A 21109-nucleotide genomic window follows, 5' to 3' on the forward strand; every position below is an offset into this window, starting at 1 on the left:
AACAACAATGGGCATTTTATTAATTAGCATATTGAATGTCAGACATTAGATTTTTTAAAATAAAAATGGTAGCTTATTGGCTAGCTTGATTAATATTGGAAATGGGCTCTCATTGGTGATATTAAAGTTATTCCAGATGTGTGGATTACTTACAAATATTCCATAAATGTTTTTCATTTTTGCATTAAAAGGCAAAAAACAAAACAAAACAAAACAAAGCAAAACCACAAACAACCATAAGAGGCTTGCATACTGTACCCTTAGGGATAATGTTTTAGATAAATCCCTAAAGAGTCCTAAGTCTAAGAACTCTGAAGGATTCCGCTAGTTTGGTACTTGCCTCTAAAATTTAGCATTTGTCTCATAGAAACCTTTAATTCAAATGGTGATAGAAACACCTAATAGTATAGAGAGCTAGTGACCCTTTGAACATTTGGAAGGAGTTGCACATCCATGTGCATGTATAGCTTATATGCTTATATGAGTGTGTATGGTATGTGGGATCTTAATGTTTTTTTTTTTTTTTTTGACACGTATAAGAGAGCAGAACAGAAATGGAGTCTGGAATTTCTGGCATTAATTTTCCAGACTATTCTCAGAATTATTGGTGAGTACATCAAACAGCTTACCAAGGAATCATTAAATATTTTTTCAGATGGGAAGTGTCAATAGACTTAGACCCTCTGATATAGCCTATGAGAGAAAAGTTATATTTGAGCATAGGATGGGGGTGAGAAAGCAAAATGGCAGATATCTCTGAAAGCTGTGGGTGATGATTGCAGTTCTAGAATCCGATTTTTGAGGACAGTAGATTAAGCAAGCCATTTAATGCACACCTACTGATGAGGATAATTGGATTACTGCACAATTTGTGTCTTGAAACTTTGCTTGAAAGCATCAGAGAGCTAACAAGATAGTGAAGAAGTACGAAGCCAGGATGTGGGACAAGGATTTGGAGATGCAAACTTGGGTTTGACACTACATTTCTGTTGTGGGTATTTATTGATATGGGTTGGAACAGTGGATGGGCTGAGAGGTTGAGCAGTACTTTTGACCACCTTGCAGAAATAAGAGGAAAGGAAATGGAACCCAGAGCTAGCTGCCAAGTAGGCTCTTGGTGAATCTGCCTCATTTTGGACTTAGATCCAAAATGGCTACATCTGGGGCACCAAGGTGGTTCAGTCAGTTAAGCGTTAGACTTCAGCTCAAGTCATGATCTCATGGTTCGTGGGTTTGAGCCTGACTTTGGGTTCTGTGCTGACAGCTCGGAGCCTGGATCCTGCTTTGGTTTCTGTGTCTCCCTCTTTCTCTGCCCCTTGCTCACCTGTGCTCTGTCTCTGTCTCTGCCAAAAAATAAATTATATATATAAAGAAACAAAACAAAATGGCTACAATTAAGGAATGAAGATGAACCTGAAATAGGCCCTCATAAAGGCTACAGTTTGGTTTTGAAAAATCTGAATCCCTGCTATTGAATTTCAGTAATCCTAGATTGTTAATGTCCTCAGATATTATAATTCTCTATACTAAAGTAACAAACAACAGCATAGGCCTCCAATTATTTTTACAAACGACATTGCAGTGCAATATCTGGCCACAATAAAAAGGAATATAACCAACCTTACAAAGGAACAAGACTGGATGATTAACGAACAGTAGAAATACTAGACAATAGAAATATACATGCAGTGGGCCCCAATGTTGAAGTTTTTACAAAGATTTAAAAATAACTATGCTTATTATTTTCTTTTTTTTTTTTTTTTTTTTTTTTTCAACATTTTTTATTTTTTATTTTTGGGACAGAGAGAGACAGAGCATGAACGGGGGAGGGGCAGAGAGAGAGGGAGACACAGAATTGGAAACAGGCTCCAGGCTCCGAGCCATCAGCCCAGAGCCTGACGCGGGGCTCGAACTCACGGAGCGTGAGATCGTGACCTGGCTGAAGTCGGACGCTTAACCGACTGCGCCACCCAGGCGCCCCATATGCTTATTATTTTCAAAGAAATAATAAAAAGACAGATTTTCAGCAAGGAATAGAAACCAAAAAACAAGGAAATTCTAAAACTGAAAAATGTAATAATTGAAATTGAAATTAAGAGCTCAAAGGATGGATTTAACAGTATATTAAGCACAGATAAGTAGGGGCGCCTGGGTGGCTCAGTTGACTAAGCAGCTGACTCTTGATTTCAGCTCAGGTCATGATCTCACGGTTGTGAGATCAAGCATTGCATTGGGCTCAGTGCTGAGTGTGGAACCTGCCTGAGATTCTCTCTCTCCCTCTTTCTGTGCCCCTCCTTCACTCGTGGGCTGTCTCTCTCTCTCCCTTAAAATAAATAAATAAACTTAAAAAAAAAACTTAAAACAACCTTAGGTAAGTAGAAAATAGGTAACTCAAAAGCTAAGTCAGAAGAGAACTATTGAGAATAAATTAGGAGAACAAAAGGAGAAACAAGACAGGAGTAGAGGTATGAGGAGAATTAACATATGTGATTACAGCTTCAGAAAAAGGGAGAGAGGAAAAAAATATTAACAATGTTGGAAGCAATAATGACAGAACTGTCCAAAACTGATGAAGGACATCAAGGAACAAATTTAAGAAGTGTTAATAAGCATGACAAATAGAAACAAAGTTGTATTTGAGCAATTAAATTAAAACTGTGAAAAACAAATATAAAAAGAAAGACATTAAAAGCAGATAAAGAATAAAGAAAAATAATTTCAAAGAAGCAACAATTATAACAATTGGATTTGAAACAGAATCCGTGGAAGCTAAAAGACAATGAACTGATAGCTTTAAAGATTTTAAAATAAAATTACTCCTATCCAAATAACACATTCAGCTAAAATATCTTCTGAGAATGAAGACAAAATAAAAAATTTTCAGACAAATGCAGATTTAGAAATTTTTCTACCAGCAAATTCATATTGAAGTAATAAATTGTGTTCTTCAGGTAGAGGGTAAACAATCCCATATATAAAGTCAGCGTTACAGAAGCAACAAAGATGAAATATGTGGGAAATATTAAACAGATATTGACTGTATAGAAAAAACCAGTGCTTATTAATTTTATGGGATACAGATATAGAGATATATTATTGGGATACAGGTACAGAGATATATTATTAGCATAGCATGTAAAACTCAAATAGGTTAAATAGACTTAATCCATAGTCTCAGGAAAAATCATAGTGAACACTTATAAATATTTTAGAAGAATGATAATATATAATACTGTATATAAAAACTTAAGGGGTCAATTAAATCTTGATTAGGCAGGGGAATGTAGAATTTTATTTATTATTACTTACTTATTTTAAAAACTTTCAATGTTTATTTTTGAGAGAGAGAGAGAGAGAGAGCAAGCACAAGCAGCAGAGGGGCAGAGAGAGAGGGAGACACAGAAGCCGAAGCAGGCTCCAGGCTTCAGGCTGTTGGCACAGAGCCAGACACAGGGCTTGAACTCATGAACTGTGAGATCATGACCTGAGCTGAAGGCAGATGCTTAACTGACTGAGCCACTCAGGCACCCCTAGAATTTTAAATGTGTAAGTGAGGACAGGTTGAAAATAAATAAGTAACTATCTGTGAATGTAATACATAGAACAGCAAATCATAACCAAAGGAAGAAGAGGAAAGGAAATAATCATGATCAAACATAAATAAAATAGAAAAATAATATAATAAAGAGTCAATAAATCCTATGTTTCATTCTTTGCAAAGATTTTTAAAATTCATAATCCTCCAGCAAGACTGATTAGTGAATGACATATGCAAGGACTAGAAGAGTAGACATCTTTTCAGATCCTATAAATGTTAAAAAGATGGTGAGAGGATTCTCTGAATAATTTCATGCCAATAAATAAGCACAAATTCCTAGAGAACTATAACTTAGACCCAGGAAGAAATAGAAAATGTGAATTGTCCTATAACTCTTAAATAAATTGAATCTCCGTACTTATATGGCTTTCCAAATTAAAGAAATAGAACCAATTCTATACAAATTCTTCCAGTGAAAAGAAGAAAAGCAAGAAGTCTTTGCCATTGACATTATGAAGCCAGCATATTCTCCATTCTAACCTGGTAAGGACATTATAAGATAGGACACCTTTGGTCTCTGTCATAAATAAAGGTGGAAAAAAATGCTAAAGAAAATGTTGTATCAAATCTAGTAATACATAAAAAGGATAATACATTATGACCATGTAGCGTGCATCCTAGGAATGCAAATTTGTTTAAAATTAGAAAATCCATCAGTGCAATTCACCACACTAATGGAATAAGGGAGAAAAATCACTTGATCATTGATCATCTCAACAGATTCAGAAAAAAAATTGATAAATTCAATATTCTTTATTGTAAAAACTTTTTCTTACAACAGGAGGAAACTTTCTTAAAGTAATAAAGGGTACCTACAAAAACTTGTGTATTTACTGGGGAACTTTAGACCTGAAGTCGGGAATAACACAAGCATGTCTGCTATCACCACCTGGAGGCCCTCGAGAGTACAAAATATCCAGAAAAAATAAATATAAAATATAAATATTGGGGAAAAAACCTCTTGTTATTTGCAGACAATATGATTGTAAGTAGAATATTTAAAGATACAGATAAATTATTACAAGTAGAAGTGTAGTTAGTGAGGTTGTTGAGAAAAATGTCATTATATAAAATCAGTTGTATCTGTATACTCGTAAAAAAAATAATTTAAAAAATTCTTTAAAAAGAATTTTACTAAGTAAAATAAAATATTTTAAGATAGTATTGTTAAACTACTTTCGAGAAAAAAATATTTTAAAGATTTAAATAGGTACATGATAATGGATTGGAAAATACTAAGATGCATTTTCAACTAAAATCTCAGCTAGCTTTTGCATGGAATTGACAAGAAAGTTTTAAAATTTACATGTAAAGATGAAAGTCCAAGAAGAGCCAAAATATTGTTTATTAATAAGGGTAAATTAGATTTCAAGACTTAGTATGAAACTACAGTAATTAAGCTTGTTGGCACAAGGGTAAACAAAGAGATCCCTGGCATAAAATATAGAGCCCTGAAGTAGACACATCCCTACATGGATATTTAAATCATCACAAAGGTGTCACAGCAGAGGAGCGAGAAAAGGAAAATATTTTAAATAGTGTTGGAACAATTAGAAGTCTACACGGAAAAAAAATAAGAATGACTCTTATCTCACTTGATGCACTAAAATCTATTCTAGACCAATTGTAGGTTTCAACTTGAAAGGCAAAAGAGCAAAGCTTCTAGAAGATAATATATGAAATTGTCTTCATGACATTGAGGTAGCACATGTTCTAATTGTCTGGGAAAATATCAATACATTTTACTATATTAAAAATAAGAGTTTCTGTTTATCAGAAGATATAATAAAGAGAACAAGAGGGCAAAACACAGGAGTGGAAGAAAAATCATTACGACATATTTAATTAGCAAAGGATTTTTATCCACAGTACATGAAAAATACTATAAATTAATAATAGAATGTCGTATATTTTAATAGAAAAAGGGCAAGAGACATGAGCTGTCACTGTACCGAAGGGGACATCCAAATGACCAAACAACATATGAAGAGGTGCTCCATCTCATTCGTAGTTAGGAAAATACAAACTAATGCGCAATGAGATGCACACTCACCAAAATGGCCAAAATTAGAAAGACTGGCAATACCAAGTATACACAAGGTTGTGGAAAATGTGAACTCTTATTCATTGCAAATAGGACAGTAAATTGGTCATTGCCTATAATCCTGAAGATAAGCATATATTGAAATCCAGAAATTCTGTTCTTAGGTGAATGACCAACCCATGTAGATTAAGAGACATACAAGTAGAAGAGTATTCATAGAAGCATTATTTGTAATCCTAACTTGGAAACATTCCAAATGCCTATGTAGAGAGGAATCTACAAACTGCCATATATTCATGTAAGAGAATACTATATAACAATGAAAATATATGCACCTTAGATATGGTCTATCCCTGCATTGTTGGTTTAAACGATCATTTTGCCATTGTCTCCCAGTTCTGCGGTTTGGCTGAATTCACCTAGGGTGTCCTTGCTTGTCTCTAGTAAACAGTCATTTGGTGACTGGAGCTGGAGTCATCATTCACTCAAAATATTGTGACATTGAAGCTAGCTGAAGGTGAGAACCTCCGCTGGGGACCAGCAGAGCTGTGTTCTCTGGACCTCTCTCTATTTGATCTATCCATATTGTTTCCCCACCTGGCTCACTCCGGGGAGCTCAATTTCTTATATGGCAGCTGAAGGTTCCCATTGTGAATATCCTGAGTGAAATTGGCAGAAGCTGCATGGCTTTTTGTAACCTAACTCTAAAGTCTTCTGTAGACTTTTCTGGATATATGTTATACAATTTAAAAGGCTAAAAATTAAAAGAACATAATTCCAGCCCAGTAAGGAGGGACAGGATCTCCCAGAGTGGTGAGGAACATTGTTCTTCTTGTTTTTAGTCCCTCACTACCCTCTAAGGCTTAGCTTAGCTCTTGACAACCTGGCCCCAACCTCCTTGCTGATTTTAATCTTCCTTTCACATTTTGCACTTAGATCACAAGAATGCTGAGAACCAACTGAATTGTGCTGCACTTTTTCATGTATCTCTGTGATAGAATTATGGCCCTCCAAAGATGTTCACATTCTAATCCCTAGAACTTTTGAATACGTTACCTTACATGGCAAAAAGGGCTTTGCAGATATAATTAAATTAAGAATCTTGAAAATGGTGAGATTGTCCTGGATTATCCAGGTAGGCCCAGTGTAAACACAAGGAGACTCAGAGCAAGAGTCAGAGAAGGAGATGTGAGGACAGAATCAGTGGTCAGAATGTGCAATTGCTTGAAAGGGCACAAGTCAAGAGATGCAGGAAATTTCTAGAAATTGAAAAGGCAAGGAAATGAATTTTTTCCTACTATCTCCAGAAAGAACCAGTCCACCAACACCTTGAGTTTAGTCCCTCAAGACCCATTTTCAGAATTCTGACCTTCTAAACTGAAAGATAATAGATTTCTGTTGTTTTAAACTCCCAAATTTGTGGTAATTTGTGACAGGAGCAATAGAATCTAATGATATCCCACCCCCCCTTTTCCCCCAATTTATGACCTTTTCTATATTGTTTGGTTTTACTTGAAACACTTCCTTACACCAACTCTTTTTAAAATCTTACCCGGTATTAAAGACCTAGTTCAGCTGCTCTCTCCTCCTTGAGAGCTTCTTACCATCAGAATCAGAAATAACTCAATCCTCTAAAACACTAGGGCACTTACCAGCACTGATAGTCCACTAATCACATATTACTTCAAGTACTTCAAGTATATAAAGGTGCTATATACCTTACTGCTGTTCCAATTTCTGTTCAGGAATTTTATACATATTAGTCACACACTCACTTGTTGAGTGGATATAGGAGGAAAAGAAGGTTATCATAAAGTATTTAAAAATATTTCTAGTAATAATACATAAAATAGTTGATATTTATATAAAAATATAAAAGTAAGTTGTAACATACATTTGCAACTTTATATGATCCATTTAATATCTGTTCCATGTAATGATTTAGATCTCTGAATCGTTTGTGGTCTGAGTTTGTAAAAGGTATGTGCCACCAATGAGGAAACCTGTTTAAAACATAAATAAATTAAAAAAGAAGTGTATCTTTATTAGTTTGAAAACTGGTCTCTGCATCTTAGGGTTGTTAGTGAAGTTATAGCTACATCAGATGGAGGGGCCAGTGAAAACATTAAAAAAAAAACACATAGAACACATGATTAATCCTGAGAGTTTCATTAACATGATTGTGGTCACTTGTGCTATTTTAACTTTCATTAATATTAATGCTAATTTAATTTAATTTAACCTATTAAACTAATATATATGTTCCTTCTTGCTGTATTCATGGAAGACCACACATTTTGTCTTTTAAATACATGTGGAGGCTTAATAAATACTTTCTGAAGTTAATGATTCATTATTTTTCACAAAGGTCAGATTGTATTGCTTCTTCTGGGTTCATTAGAGATATTTCTGCATTAACTAAATTAAACATTTTACCAAGTGACATATGTTTCCATCTGGTCTTACTCTTTTGGAACACTGTATCATTTTCCTCAAGAGTCTGACTTGCAGAATTTCCTCTGCACTCTCTGAAGATTCCACTTGATGGGTTAGATGTGATTAAGACCAATTACTGAGTGGAATGAACTGTTAATGGATAGCATTTGGTGACATATTTTTCTGGCTAAGTACATTTTCTTAGGAACTACCTAGCAGCTTTCTCTGACTTCAGTCTTGCTGCTTCCTCCTTCATACTTCTGCTTCTTTGGTACAGGTATTTCCCTGAGGTAAGGGTATGAGGGATAGAGAAGGGCTGTCAGCAGACACAGAAATAGGTGACAACTACGGGCCAACCCATTCACTGTTTCCTGTTGTAAATGTTAAGGAAGTCCAGAATTACGTTTGTGTATTTAAATAATTGACATTTTATTTTTCAAAAGGTTTCCTGCAATTCTAAGGCTTAAAGTATTAAAAATTTTCACCCAGATTTAATTATCACAATAATTTGTACCATATACAATTAGTTCAAAACATAGAAACACATTTGATTAACAGATGGATTGGGCAGGTTTTAAATATTAATTTGGGGGCTCCTGGGTGGCTCTGTCAGTTGAGCGTCCGACTTTGGCTCAGGTCATGATCTCATAGCTCTTGAGTTTGAGCCCCGCGTCGGGCTCTGTGCTGACAGCTCAGAGCCTGGAGCCTGCTTTGGATTCTGTGTCTCCCTCTCTCTCTGCGTCTAACCCACTCTCATTCTGTCTCTGTCTCTCTCAAAAATAAACATTAAAAAAATTATTTTGTATATCTGTAGATGAATTTTCCTTATTGTTAGAGTAATTTGGAGTTCACTATCAATTCTGTTCCCTTGTTGATGTTTTTTTCAGAGGTAGGTACTAAAAAATCTTGTATATAATTAAGTATGAGAGAATGTAAGAGTTTAGCCACAGTAATGTCATTCAATTGTCTGAAATGCTTTTCAGTTACATGTCAAATATAATATAGCAATCATTTTGTGAAAATGAGTTTTTATCTTTTATGTGACAGCACCATCATGTCCCCCGCCATTTTGTTCATGCCAAAGAGTAGGAAACATCTGACTGACAAACAGATTTGATATCTGGGTATTAGAATAATTCCTTTTTTCCCCATTACCAACACCAATGTCTTGACTTGCCTTTTATTTGATTCTCAGAGATTTTTTACTCTCTGGGACAATGTGCCAAAATAAGTTCTAGATGGTCGGGAGAAGAACAATGTTGAAAGTAGAAGAGGGAAAGGAAATCAACCGTTTAATTTTTAAGCAGGTTAATTTAAAGACCTTTAATTGTATGGAAGATTCCAATGCCTGTGTATTCTTGGGAGATACAAAGAGCCTGCTTTGAAGACCCCTGTCATATACTATGAATAATGTGAATTTTATTCTTCATGACTCTAACTTTCTGATCATACTCTCCAGATCAGGTTAACATAATTCTTGTAGGGCTTCTCTTAGTAAATTTGGGAGTCCGAGGAAATCTTGATTTCATCCTTCATTTATATGTATCACTGGAAGCCTTGGTTCCTTTGGAACTATCAGCATACAAATATTGTCAAGGGCATACACGAACTATATGCTCCCCACCTCCAACCCCCCTCCCCCCCTCCCACACACACACATACACACTGCTTGAACGGTCTTAAAATCTTTTTAAATACCATTGTCAGGCAGTTGAACAAGGCATAATCTTAGAACTAAAGCTGAAAAATCAAGAAGAGACATATGGAGAGAGATTATTAACATTTTTAAGATTTTACAAGTTATGTTAAGTGTAGTGGACAGATAAAAGTGTAGAACAGAGAAGTTCTTGAAACCAAAAAAGGGCAGCCATTGAACAATAACATTTTAAATCATTAATTGGTAGAGTACAATGACAGTCCCTGATGTTGAATTCAATATTTGCAGGAACTTTGAATTTTTTTTTTTTGCCAGCACCTCCTTTTCTGTTATTTTATCAGATGGTTTTCAGTAATTCTTAAAGCTGGTGTTGCTTTTAAGTTTCCACAATGACACTCCTTTCCTCTCAGTCTCTTGAACATACTCTTACTCTAATTTGTTGACTTCCTGATATTTAAAGCATCTGTATTTCAAAATTTCTGTAGCATCTGCAAGTAGTGAACTATTCACTCTTCAATATTGCACCATATCTCTCCATTCATTGATAACTTTGCTTAGATTTTATTTTGGAAGGTGACTAAATCCTGAAAGCCTAGTAAAAAGCCTAGTACTTCATCCACATGTACAAAGTATGTCAGGTCAGATATGGACATTCACATTATTAAGGGACCATTTCCTTAACAAAAATTCCTAAGTGTAGATAAAATACATCCACATGTACAAAGTATGTCAGGTCAGATATGGACATTCACATTATTAAGGGACCATTTCCTTAACAAAAATTCCTAAGTGTAGATAAAATAACGTTTGATTTACCTAAGTGCCAATATAATTTCTGGCAAGTTCCTTTTTAAAGATACACCTTTTGTATACACTGAAATCTATGACCTAAATTTGGCAAGTTCTAAGTGATGAATTTTAGAAGGTTTATTTGAACAGAAGTTGTTTGCAGTTATATTCTTAATTTGTTTATACTTAAATATTTAAAAAATGATAACATGAACAAAAGCAATGTTTTTCAAGATTGTTTGAAAAGAAACATAATGACAAATTAGATTTAGACGATCCAAGTCAAAGTTAATCATTAACAACAAAAGTGAGTTGGTATTAGTAAATTTTACTTCTATGCTAAATGATATTAATGAATCTTTTTCTGGTATGGAAAATAAATGTATCAGGGCTTTTAACTGCAATTATTTGTTGAAAGAGTAGATATATCCAACTTAGTTCTGCATTTTCAATGTCAATTTTATTTTTATAGAAAAACCCAAAAAGCTAAATTTAAAAACAGGCAAATAAAACAATTTTCCTGGTAACTGATGAAAAATGAAATCACTCCTGAATTTTTCTGTCTACAAAATCAATGGCTAAAGGCAAACAGAGAAATTGCAAACCTTGTTCTGTTTTATGAGACAAAAGATTCTTTACTCTGGGAGTCATACAGACTCTGCTGGGATAGGTTCAATGGCATTGGAGTCAGAATGCTGTGTTGTTCACAAATAGAAAACCCCATAACCATAATTTTTCCTTATGTTCAAGGACTAGAACTGCAGACAAAACACAGGGGAGGAAGTGCCTTACTCTGGGAGAGTCAATGATGCAAACTGCTTCTGAAGTTGGCTGTGAAGTTTTGAAAACTGGTCAAATGATTTTTCTGTCAGGCTCATTTCATTGTTACCATGTATCACCTGGATTAGATACAGCTGCAGAAAATAGACAAAAATCAAAAGGTGGCATTATCAACCTGTGATACATTTTAAAATATGGTTTCATGTAAACTAAACAAAGCAAGAACTTTTCCACAAAATGTCATCGCACGAACAAAAGGATGCAATTTGTAAAGGCAGAATTACCTATAAACACAGTATATAAAGATATCGTAATCTTATGTGCTGGGAACAGACTGCCTAATTTCTGCTCTTCTTTTCATGCAGACACTTTAATTAGCTCTTGATTTATGGTCTACTACAGGCAGGAACTGTTCTCTTTGATGGTTCTCTACTAATAGCTCTGGTTGTTATGATTTCTCCTTAGAACACCCTCCTTAATGGCACTTCTGCTCAAACCGTAACTGCTTTTTCATTTGCATAGTAAAAAAAATATCATGATATAAGGAAGGATGTGTAGCATAGTGAAGGGAAGTCTGAGCTGAGGTCAACAGATATTTAAGTCAAATGACAGACTTGAGACTTACATTACTGGTTTTCTTACTGAACCTTAAAATTGTCGCTCTTTGAATTGACCTGGTTGCACTCAGCATACAGGATTCCTGGGAAGGAGTCTGTGAAGCAGATTTGGCAGGACTTGTGGCTGTCATTTGTGCAAGTGTATGGATCAAGTTATTTAACTTAACAGGGAAGCACTCCAGACTTTCCTTTATTTTCCTAGAGAAATGAAAAAGGAAAGATAGTGGGTAACATTTCCCTGAGTTGACTCATTTCACTTAAGATTTGTTTTCTTGTGTTTGTTAGACGTGGAGGATAGTCAAGAGCCATGTCTGTTTATTTGGAGCCCAACTATTAAATGTTATTTTTAAAAACCCCAAGTCACAGCTTATGTTGTTAGCGAACATGTGTTGTTAGCAAACACAAAACTGTAATTGCAATTTTGACTTATTTTAGGTTTGTTTTCTAATTTTAGGAATGATTTATTTAAAATTTAATTTTAGTTTATAATTATTTAAAACATTTAAATAATTCAGAAGTTAAAACTACAAAACAATGTATATTCCAAGAAGCTGAGCATTTATCTCTGTACTCTCTATGCTATTCTTTCTCTCCCCCATATTTAAACATCCAAAAAATTATGGTTTAACTTTTATTGTTTATTTTATTTATATATATATATATATATATATATATATATATATATATATATATTTGTGTTCTTCTTTCAACTGTATTACAAAAAAGTTGCAGTTTATAGACTATATTTAATATACATTATATGAAATATTTTTCACTCTGTTTTTTTTTTTTTCTGGTGGGTTGTTTTTGATGTGTCACTGTTTTTCAAGTCTATTTTTTTTGTATTTGAGGCTTGCAATTGTGTTCTAATGATACAATAAATATCTGCATATAACATTTTTATTTCCTCTGTACCCTCCTCTCCAGTATCTGATTTGCAGTGTTGTCCTTTTTATCCTAGTTTTTTTTTTTAATAATGGTTTCAGGAGTAGAATTTAGTGATTCATCACTTATAACACCCAGTGCTCATCCTGCCAAGTGCCCTTCTCAGTGCCCATCGTCCATTTAGCCCTTCCCCCCACCCAACATCCCCCCAGCAACCCTCAGTTTGTTCTCTGTATTGCTTCCCTCTCTGTATTTTATTTCTCCTTCCCTTCTCCTATGTTCATCTGTTGTGTTTTTTAAGTTCCACATGTGAGTGAAATCGTATGATATTTGTCTTTCTCTGACTTATTTCACTTAGCATAAAACATTCCAGGTCCATCCACATTGTTGCAAATGGCAAGATTTCATTCTTTTTGATCACAAAGTAAGTAGTATTCCATTGTATATATATACACCACATCTAATCTTTATCCATTCATCAGTTGATGGACATTTGGACTCTTTTCATAATTTGGCTATTGTTGATAATGCTACTATAAACATTGGGGTGCATGTGCCATTGGAATCAGCACTTTTGTATCCTTTAGAAAAATGCAATTTATCCAATTGTATTTATTGCAATTGCTGGGTCATAGGGTAGTTCTATTTTTAATTTTTTGAGGAACCTCCATTCTGTTCTCCAGAGTGGCTGCATCAGTTGGCATTCCCACCAGCAGTGATTTGTATTTCCTTATATTTTGATTTGTGTTTCCCTGATGATGAGTGATGCTGAGCATCTTTTCATGTGTCTGTTAGCCATCTGTATGTCTTCTTTGGAAAAATGTGTATTCAAATTTTCTGTTCATAACTGGATTATTTGTTTTTGGGTGTTGAGTTTGATAAATTCTTTATAGATTTTGGATACTAACCTTTTATCGGATATATCATTTGCAAATATCTTCTCCCATTCCATCAGTTGCCTTTTAGTTTTCCTGACTGTTTCCTTCACTGTGCAGAAGCTTTTTATCTTGATGAAGTCCCAATAGTTCATTTTTGCTTTTGTTTCCCTTGCCTCTGCAGACATGTCTAGTAAGAATTTGCTGTGGCTGAGGTCAGAGAGGTTGTTACCTATTTTCTCCTCTAGGATTTTGATGGCTTCTGGTCTTATATGTAGGTCTTTCACCCATTTAAGTTTATTTTTGTGTATGGTGTAAGAAAGTGGTCCAGCTTCATTCTTCTGCATGTTGCTGTCCAGTTTTCCCAGCACCATTTGCTGAAGAGACTGTTTTTTTCTATTGCATTTTCTTTCCTGCTTTGTGGAAGATTAGTTGGCCATGCATTTCTGTTATCCTAGTTAATACTATAAGGCAAGCAGTATGTATACTCTGCTCTTCATATGTACTTCATATACCACTTCCATTTTCTTATAGAGCTATTCTACCTATGTGTAGCATACATACCACACAGTTTCTCTTCTAACTACCATTAAATCTTAAACTATCTAGTAGGCATTATGTCTGCATCTCTGTCATTGTGACTACCTGAAGTTCATTCTCTACCTGAAATTCCTCAGAAAGTGCTCAAAGAAAAAAGTTTTTGAGTTTTAGATGTTCACAACAGTTTGTGGCCTGATTTGTAAGTCAGTTTGGCCTAATACATCATCTTTGGCTCACTTTTTTTTTTTTTTTGAGTGCCAGAAAAACATTATTCCATTTTCCCCTGGAATAAAGAATTAGTACGCAGAGCTCTGATGACATACTGAACTTCTTTCTCTTATAAATAATAAATATTTGTTTCTTTTTGCCTAGATGCCTCAAGGAAGTTTATTTTCCTTCAAAGTCCAATAGTTTTTCTAAAATATGTTTCAGGTTGGTTACTCTGGGTAATTTTTCCAAATATTCAATGTATCCTTACAATATGTAATTTCAAGACTTTTGACCTAAGAAAATGTAATTTATGATACTGATATTTATTAAAATGCTAAATAATTTAGTATTTATACCATTTTAATATATTATTTGGGTTTTATTTTTTAGGGACTTTTAATACATATATATGTGTATATATATACATATACATATATATATATATATATATATATGTATATGTATATGTATATATATATGTTGGATTTTCATTGCCTTTCTTAATTTTTTAATTTTAAAAGTCCTCCTTTTTTTCATCTATTTTTTCTAGAGGCATCTGTTGTGTTGTGTTTAATATGCATTCTTTCTGGTTTGCTTTTAAAACTATGTTTTCTTTTCCCAGAAATGAGCTCACAACTGTATTGTCAATTAATCTTCAACAAAGCATGAAAGAATATCCAATGGGAAAAAAGACAGTCACTTCAACAAATGGTGTTGGGAAAACTGGGCAGCAAAATGCAAAAGAATTAAGCTGGCCTGCTTTCTTATAGCATACACAAAAATAAGTTCAAAATGGATCAAAGACCTAAATGTGAGACCTGAAACCATCAAAATCCTGGAAGAAAACAGGGGAAAATTTCTTTGACATCAGCTGTAGCAACTTCTTTGTAGATATGTCTCCTAAGGCAAGGGAAACAAAAGCAAAAATAAACTATTGGGAGTAAATCAAAATAGAAAGCTTCTGCACAGTGAAGGAACAATCAATAAAACTAAAAGGCAACCTATGGAATGGGAGAAGATATTTGTAATTGACATATCTGATAAAGGGTTAGTATCCAAAATCTACAATGAACTTATCAAACTCAACACCCAAAATATGAATAATCCAATTAATAAATGAACAGAAGAGGGGCGCCTGGTGGCTCAGTTAGTTAAGCCTCTGACTCTTGATTTCGGCTCAGATCATGACTGTGAGGTCATGATCTCACAGTCATGATCTCCTGATAGGTATTGAGCCTTGTGTGGAGCTCTGCTTTGGGCATGGAGTCCGCTTGGGATTCTCTCTCCCTCTTCCTTTGCACCTCCCCTGTTCATGCTCTCTCTTAAAAAAATAAAAAAGATAAAAACAGATTCTCTTTCTCTCTCTGCCCCTCCCCTCCTCACTCACATGTATGTGCCCTCTCTCTCTTTCTCTCTCTCATAGACACATAAAATGAACAGAAGACATGAATGACATTTTTCCAAGGAAGGCATACAGATGGCCAATAGCCATGTGAAAACATGTTCATCATCACTCATCATCAGGGAAATGCAAATCAAAACTGAATGAGATATTAACTCACACTCGTTGGAATGGCTAAAATCAGCATCACAAGAAATAACAAGTATTGGTGAGGATGTGGAGAAAGGGGAACCCTCTTGCTCTGTTGGTGGGAATGCAAACTGGTGCAGTCACTATGGAAAACAGTATAGAGTTTCCTCAAAAAGTTAAAAATAGAAGTACCCTGTGATCCAGGAATTGCATTATTTACCCAAAGAATACAAAAACACTAATTCAAAGGGATATACGCACCTCTATGTTTATAGCAGCATTATCTACAATAGCCAAATTATGGAAACAGATCATGTGTCCACTGACTAATGAATGGATAAAGAAGATGTGGGATACACACACACACACACACACACACACACACACACACACACAGTGGAATATTACTCAGCTATAAAAAGAATAAAATTTTGTTAATTACAGGAATGTGGATGGATCTAGAGAGTGTTATGCTAAGTAAAGTAAGTCAGTCAGAGAAAGACAAATACCATATGATTTCACTCACATGTGGAATTCAAGAAACAAAACAAATGAGTAAAGGGTAAAAATAGAGAGGCAAGCCAAGAAACAGACTCTTAACTGTAGAGAACAATCTAATGGTGACTAGAAAGGAGGTGGGTGGGGTAATCTGTTAAAAAGTTGACAAGAGATTAAGTTAGTGCACTTGTCAAGATGAGCACTGGGTGGTGTCTGGAAGTGTTGATCCATGATCCACTATATTTTACACCTGAAACTAATATTACATTGTTAACTAGTGGGAATTTAAATAAAAACTTAAAAAAAAGAAAAATAAGCAATCTAAAAAGTTGTGTTTTATTTTTAATTCTTTCTTGGGTTCAGTCACCTCATTACTGAGTTTTTTAAATTGTGATATATATTGTTCCTTTATGTCTTTATCATTTTCTTAATTTCTTTTAGCTCTATTTGAAATATAAGGATTCAGTTTAATCCTTTGGTGGGAATATCTTTCTGGCATACTTTATTGTAGGGATTTTGTTTACAACTTCTTTTTCTTTTTCTTATAACTTTGTATGACATTCAAACATGATCCATTTGGTTTAATCATTTTAACATGAAATTAGCATTCCTAAACTTTCAAGATGGAGTATAAGGTTTTTGAGGGTCTGAAGCTCCCTTTGCTGTTGGTACCATACAGTGATGAAAAATATTTGTTTCATATTTTCTGAGATATGTTTCTTTTGCTTCTCCCCTCACCCCACTTTTTTCTGGACTTTGGTTTTCTTTTTCTCCTATGACCTTTCTCCTCTCAGTTTGGATTATACATATAGTAGTGTCTCTTCAGTGTAGGACTTTTTCCTGGAAGGTAGCTCCAATTACCTTTGAAAGCTCAAAGAGTTCTTTGACCTTTTCAGATCTGCCACAGAACGCTTGCCCTTCCCAGTGAATTGGGGTGAGTAAAAATTCTTCCAAGTTTTAGCTGCTGTTATCAAATTGACCTGCTCAGCTTTCCAGTGAGTACCCATGGAGTCTTTGGAGTTTTGTTCTCAGGTCAATCAGATGACCTGTTGCTTCTTTAGCTTCTTCCCATGATATGCTGGTATGCAGGTCTTATAGCTGACTTGTCCTACCTGCTTATATTTTAGGATTCTCAGGAATACTTTGTTGCCTAGTTTTGTTGTAGATACTGTCCATAGTTTTTGAGTTTTGCTACCTTATTTGATATGTTTTATTTGGAAGAGATTCAGGGATATTAAAAAACTTAACTTTTTATACTATTTAATTCAAACAACACAGTAAAATATGAAGTAAACCATGAAAGGATCCCTTCATCCCTCCTCCATTACCACTCTCCTCCCCAGAAATAACTAGTAGAAACAATTTGATATTATCCTTTTGTACTTTCTCTATATTTTTGTGCAAAAAGACACACGCACATACATATCTACTATATTTATTCCTACCACATGCCAGCTGCTATTGTAGCGTTGGGATATATAGCAAAGAATAATAGAAATGTCTTCCTTTATAGAGTTTACATAATGTGAAATTCAGACAATAAGGAAATAAACATTTAAAAATAAAAGAGTCAGGAGAGTAATATATGCTATAAAAACACTAAAATAGAAATTGTAGAGATGGAATATGAGGTGGGTAACAGTTTGCAATTTTAAATAGGATGGTCAGCGAAGAGTTGAACTATTTGATACAGATCTTAATTTGGCCAGAGTGTAGGCCATGGGGACTTCTGATGAAAGACTTTTTTGTAGCAGAAACAACAGCTAGTCTAGAAACTCAGAGGAAGATGGGTGACTGGTGTTTAGCAGCTGGCAAAGAACAGCAGTATGGTTGACAGAGAGAGGAGGGGAAGAACAGAATTAGACAAAAAGAGCACTATTTTGTAAGGATGATGATGTGTGAGATAGAAGTAAAAAGACAGGAATCAAAATCATAATTCCATGTCATGTTGTAATTTGCTAATTTAACTAAGTAATATATTTTGGAAGAAAAATTTTATAGTGATTGGTATAGTACGTGGCCCCCAAATATCTATTGAATGAACAATCTTTCTAATTCCGAACAGAGAAAAAAATATTCTATTTTAAAATAATTATTTAATGCTTATTTATATTTGAGAGAGAGAGAAAGAGAGAGCAAGGGAGGGGCAGACAGAGATAGAGATAGAGACAGAATCTGAAGCAGGCTCCAGGCTCTGAGCTGTCAGCACAGAGCCTGATGTGGGGCTCGACTCACAGGCTGTGAGATCATGGCCTGAGCTAAAGTTGGATGCTCAACAGACTGAGCCACCCAGGCGCCCCCAAAATCTATTTTTTCAAATGACCACATACTAGCTGAAAGTATAGATGTAGAATTTAACCAATTTTTTTTAAATTTCAGAGACTATTCTTTCCTCACTGATTTAATTTTGTCCAATACTAAGGCTCCATATAAGCCCAGGCCTGCTTCTTCATTGTGTTGCACTTGTTATTTGTCTATTTCTGCATCAGTTCTACACACTTCCTTAAAAGCTGGAATTTATAATAAGTCTTGAAATCCATAAGTTCTTTTACCCTCTTCTTCTTTAGGCATTTTTTTCACTATTTTAGGCCCTTTAATTTGCCAAATTTATTTATTTATTTATTTATTTATTTATTTATTATTTATTTATTTTTAATATTAGTTAATTTTTGAGAGACTGAGAGAGAGACAGAGTGCGGGCAGGGGAGAGGCAGAGAGAGAGGGAGACAGAAGCAGACTTCAGGCTCCCAGCTATCAGCACAGAGCCCGACATGGCGCTCAAACCCACGAACTGCGAGATCATGACCTAAGCCAAAGTTGGACACTTAACCGATTGAACAACCCAGGCACCGCAATTTGCCAAATATACTTTAGAATCAGCTTATCAAACTCACCCATACACAAAATAGATGTGTACGGATTTGAGTGGTATTGCATTAAAACTATAAATCAAATTGGAGGAGAATTAACATCTTACATTATTGATACATGCAAGTGGTAAACAGGATAGATTTTTCCATGTAGTTAGGTCTTGTTTTACATCTCTTTGAATGAGTTTTGCATTGTTTTCTTCCTGTGGAAGTTTTGCATATCTTTTGTTGGATTTATTCATTAATTGAACATATTTTTGTATGGCAAATGGTAAATGCTATTTTTTCCTATTTTTAACTAATATTTGATAATATATGAGTAGAGTTTAAACTGATATTAATTCTAACAATATTTCTGTATAATCTTTCCAAAATTTGTATTGACAGAGTCATGTAATCTGTAAGTAATGCTAGAGTTTTGTCACCCTTTGCACTGATAACACTTTCAGTTCTATGTTATCAGTGGTGATAGTAAGCCTTTTTGGTTTGTTCCTGATTATAAAGAAGTTTTCAATGTTTCACCATTAAGTATAATGTTTTCTTTACATTTCTATTTCTAGAGTTTTTAAAAAATGAGTGGTTCTAAATTTTATTAACTACATTTTCTTTATCTATTGAGGTGATCATATAGTTTCCCCTTTAATCTTATTTACTATGGAGTCTTGAATGTTTTATCTTGTAACTACTTGCTTTACTGAACTCTTGTTACTCTATATTTTTTAATTCTATAGAATTATTTTATTTGCTTTCTTATTCAAATGGAAAATGAGAATATAATAAAACTTAAACATAGAGCTTTACTATCAATATAAAGGTATTCATATCTTTCTCCTGACATTCATGGGAATGCTTGCAGTTTTCCATTTTTATTTTTTTATGTATTTAATGTTTTATTTATTTTTATTTTTATTTTAAAAAAAATTTTTTTAACGTTTATTTATTTTTGAGACAGAGAGAGACAGAGCATGAACAGGGGAGGGGCAGAGAGAGAGGGAGACACAGAATCTGAAACAGGCTCCAGGCTCTGAGCTGTCAGCACAGAGCCTGACGCCGGGCTCGAATTCACGGACCACGAGATCATGACCTGAGCCGAAGTCGGATGCGGAACCGACTGAGCCACCCAGGCGCCCCTGTTTTATTTATTTTTAGAGAGAGAGAGAGAGACAGGGTGCAAGCAGGGGAGGGGCAGAGAGAGAGGGAGACACAGAATCCGAAGCAGGCTCCAGGCTCTGAACTATCAGCACAGAGCCCGACACGGGGCTTGAACTCATGAGCCGCGAGATCATGACCTGAGCTAAAGTCAGATGCTCAACCAACTGAGCCACCCAGGTGCCCCATCAATATTCCAGTTTTAAATGTAAGATATTTACCTAAGTTTCCTTCCATTCTGAGCTTACTAAAATTTTCTAAGAGGAATGGATGTTGAATATAATTAAATACTACTTTTCTGGGTTGGCATCTATCAAAGTTATCATGCAATGCCTTCTTTAGACTAATGTGACATATCCTCAATGTTAACCATGTAGTTCAATAATGTTTAATAATTTCCCCTTTAATTTTGTAAAACTTCAACCCATCTATCTTGTTCTGGTATTAGACTCTTTAAAATAAATTCCAAAATTTGTCATTATTAAACATCAATCTAGGCCAAAATTTGCTAAGAAAGTTAAAATATGACTGATCATTATTCACTTCCACATGTTCATGTTTCTAAAGATATTCTTTGACTTTACGAATTTATGGGTATATAGTATAGTATAAAACATTCATTTCTTTTCT

At 34.6% G+C, this 21109-nt stretch overlaps 2 protein-coding genes across 2 annotated transcripts in view; one reads left to right on the plus strand and one right to left on the minus strand.

Annotated features, from left to right (window-relative positions):
* The window catches only part of PLCZ1 (phospholipase C zeta 1), a 154458-nt gene extending 138912 nt beyond the window's left edge, over nt 1-15546 (plus strand). Inside the window, exon 15 of the mRNA XM_058743532.1 lies at nt 15054-15546. Coding sequence (XP_058599515.1) covers nt 15054 — 1 coding nt within the window. The 3' untranslated portion in view covers nt 15055-15546. The remainder of the gene's footprint in view (nt 1-15053) is intronic.
* PIK3C2G (phosphatidylinositol-4-phosphate 3-kinase catalytic subunit type 2 gamma) overlaps nt 1-21109 on the minus strand; it is a 352823-nt gene that overhangs the window by 55417 nt on the left and 276297 nt on the right. The window contains exons 27-29 of the mRNA XM_058743529.1: nt 11930-12119; nt 11317-11438; nt 7537-7645 (exon numbers count right to left, since the gene is read on the minus strand). Of these exons, the coding sequence (XP_058599512.1) occupies nt 7537-7645; nt 11317-11438; nt 11930-12119 (421 nt within the window). The remainder of the gene's footprint in view (nt 1-7536; nt 7646-11316; nt 11439-11929; nt 12120-21109) is intronic.

Source organism: Neofelis nebulosa, chromosome 8, assembly GCF_028018385.1.
Source record: "Neofelis nebulosa isolate mNeoNeb1 chromosome 8, mNeoNeb1.pri, whole genome shotgun sequence".
Taxonomy (NCBI): domain Eukaryota; kingdom Metazoa; phylum Chordata; class Mammalia; order Carnivora; family Felidae; genus Neofelis; species Neofelis nebulosa.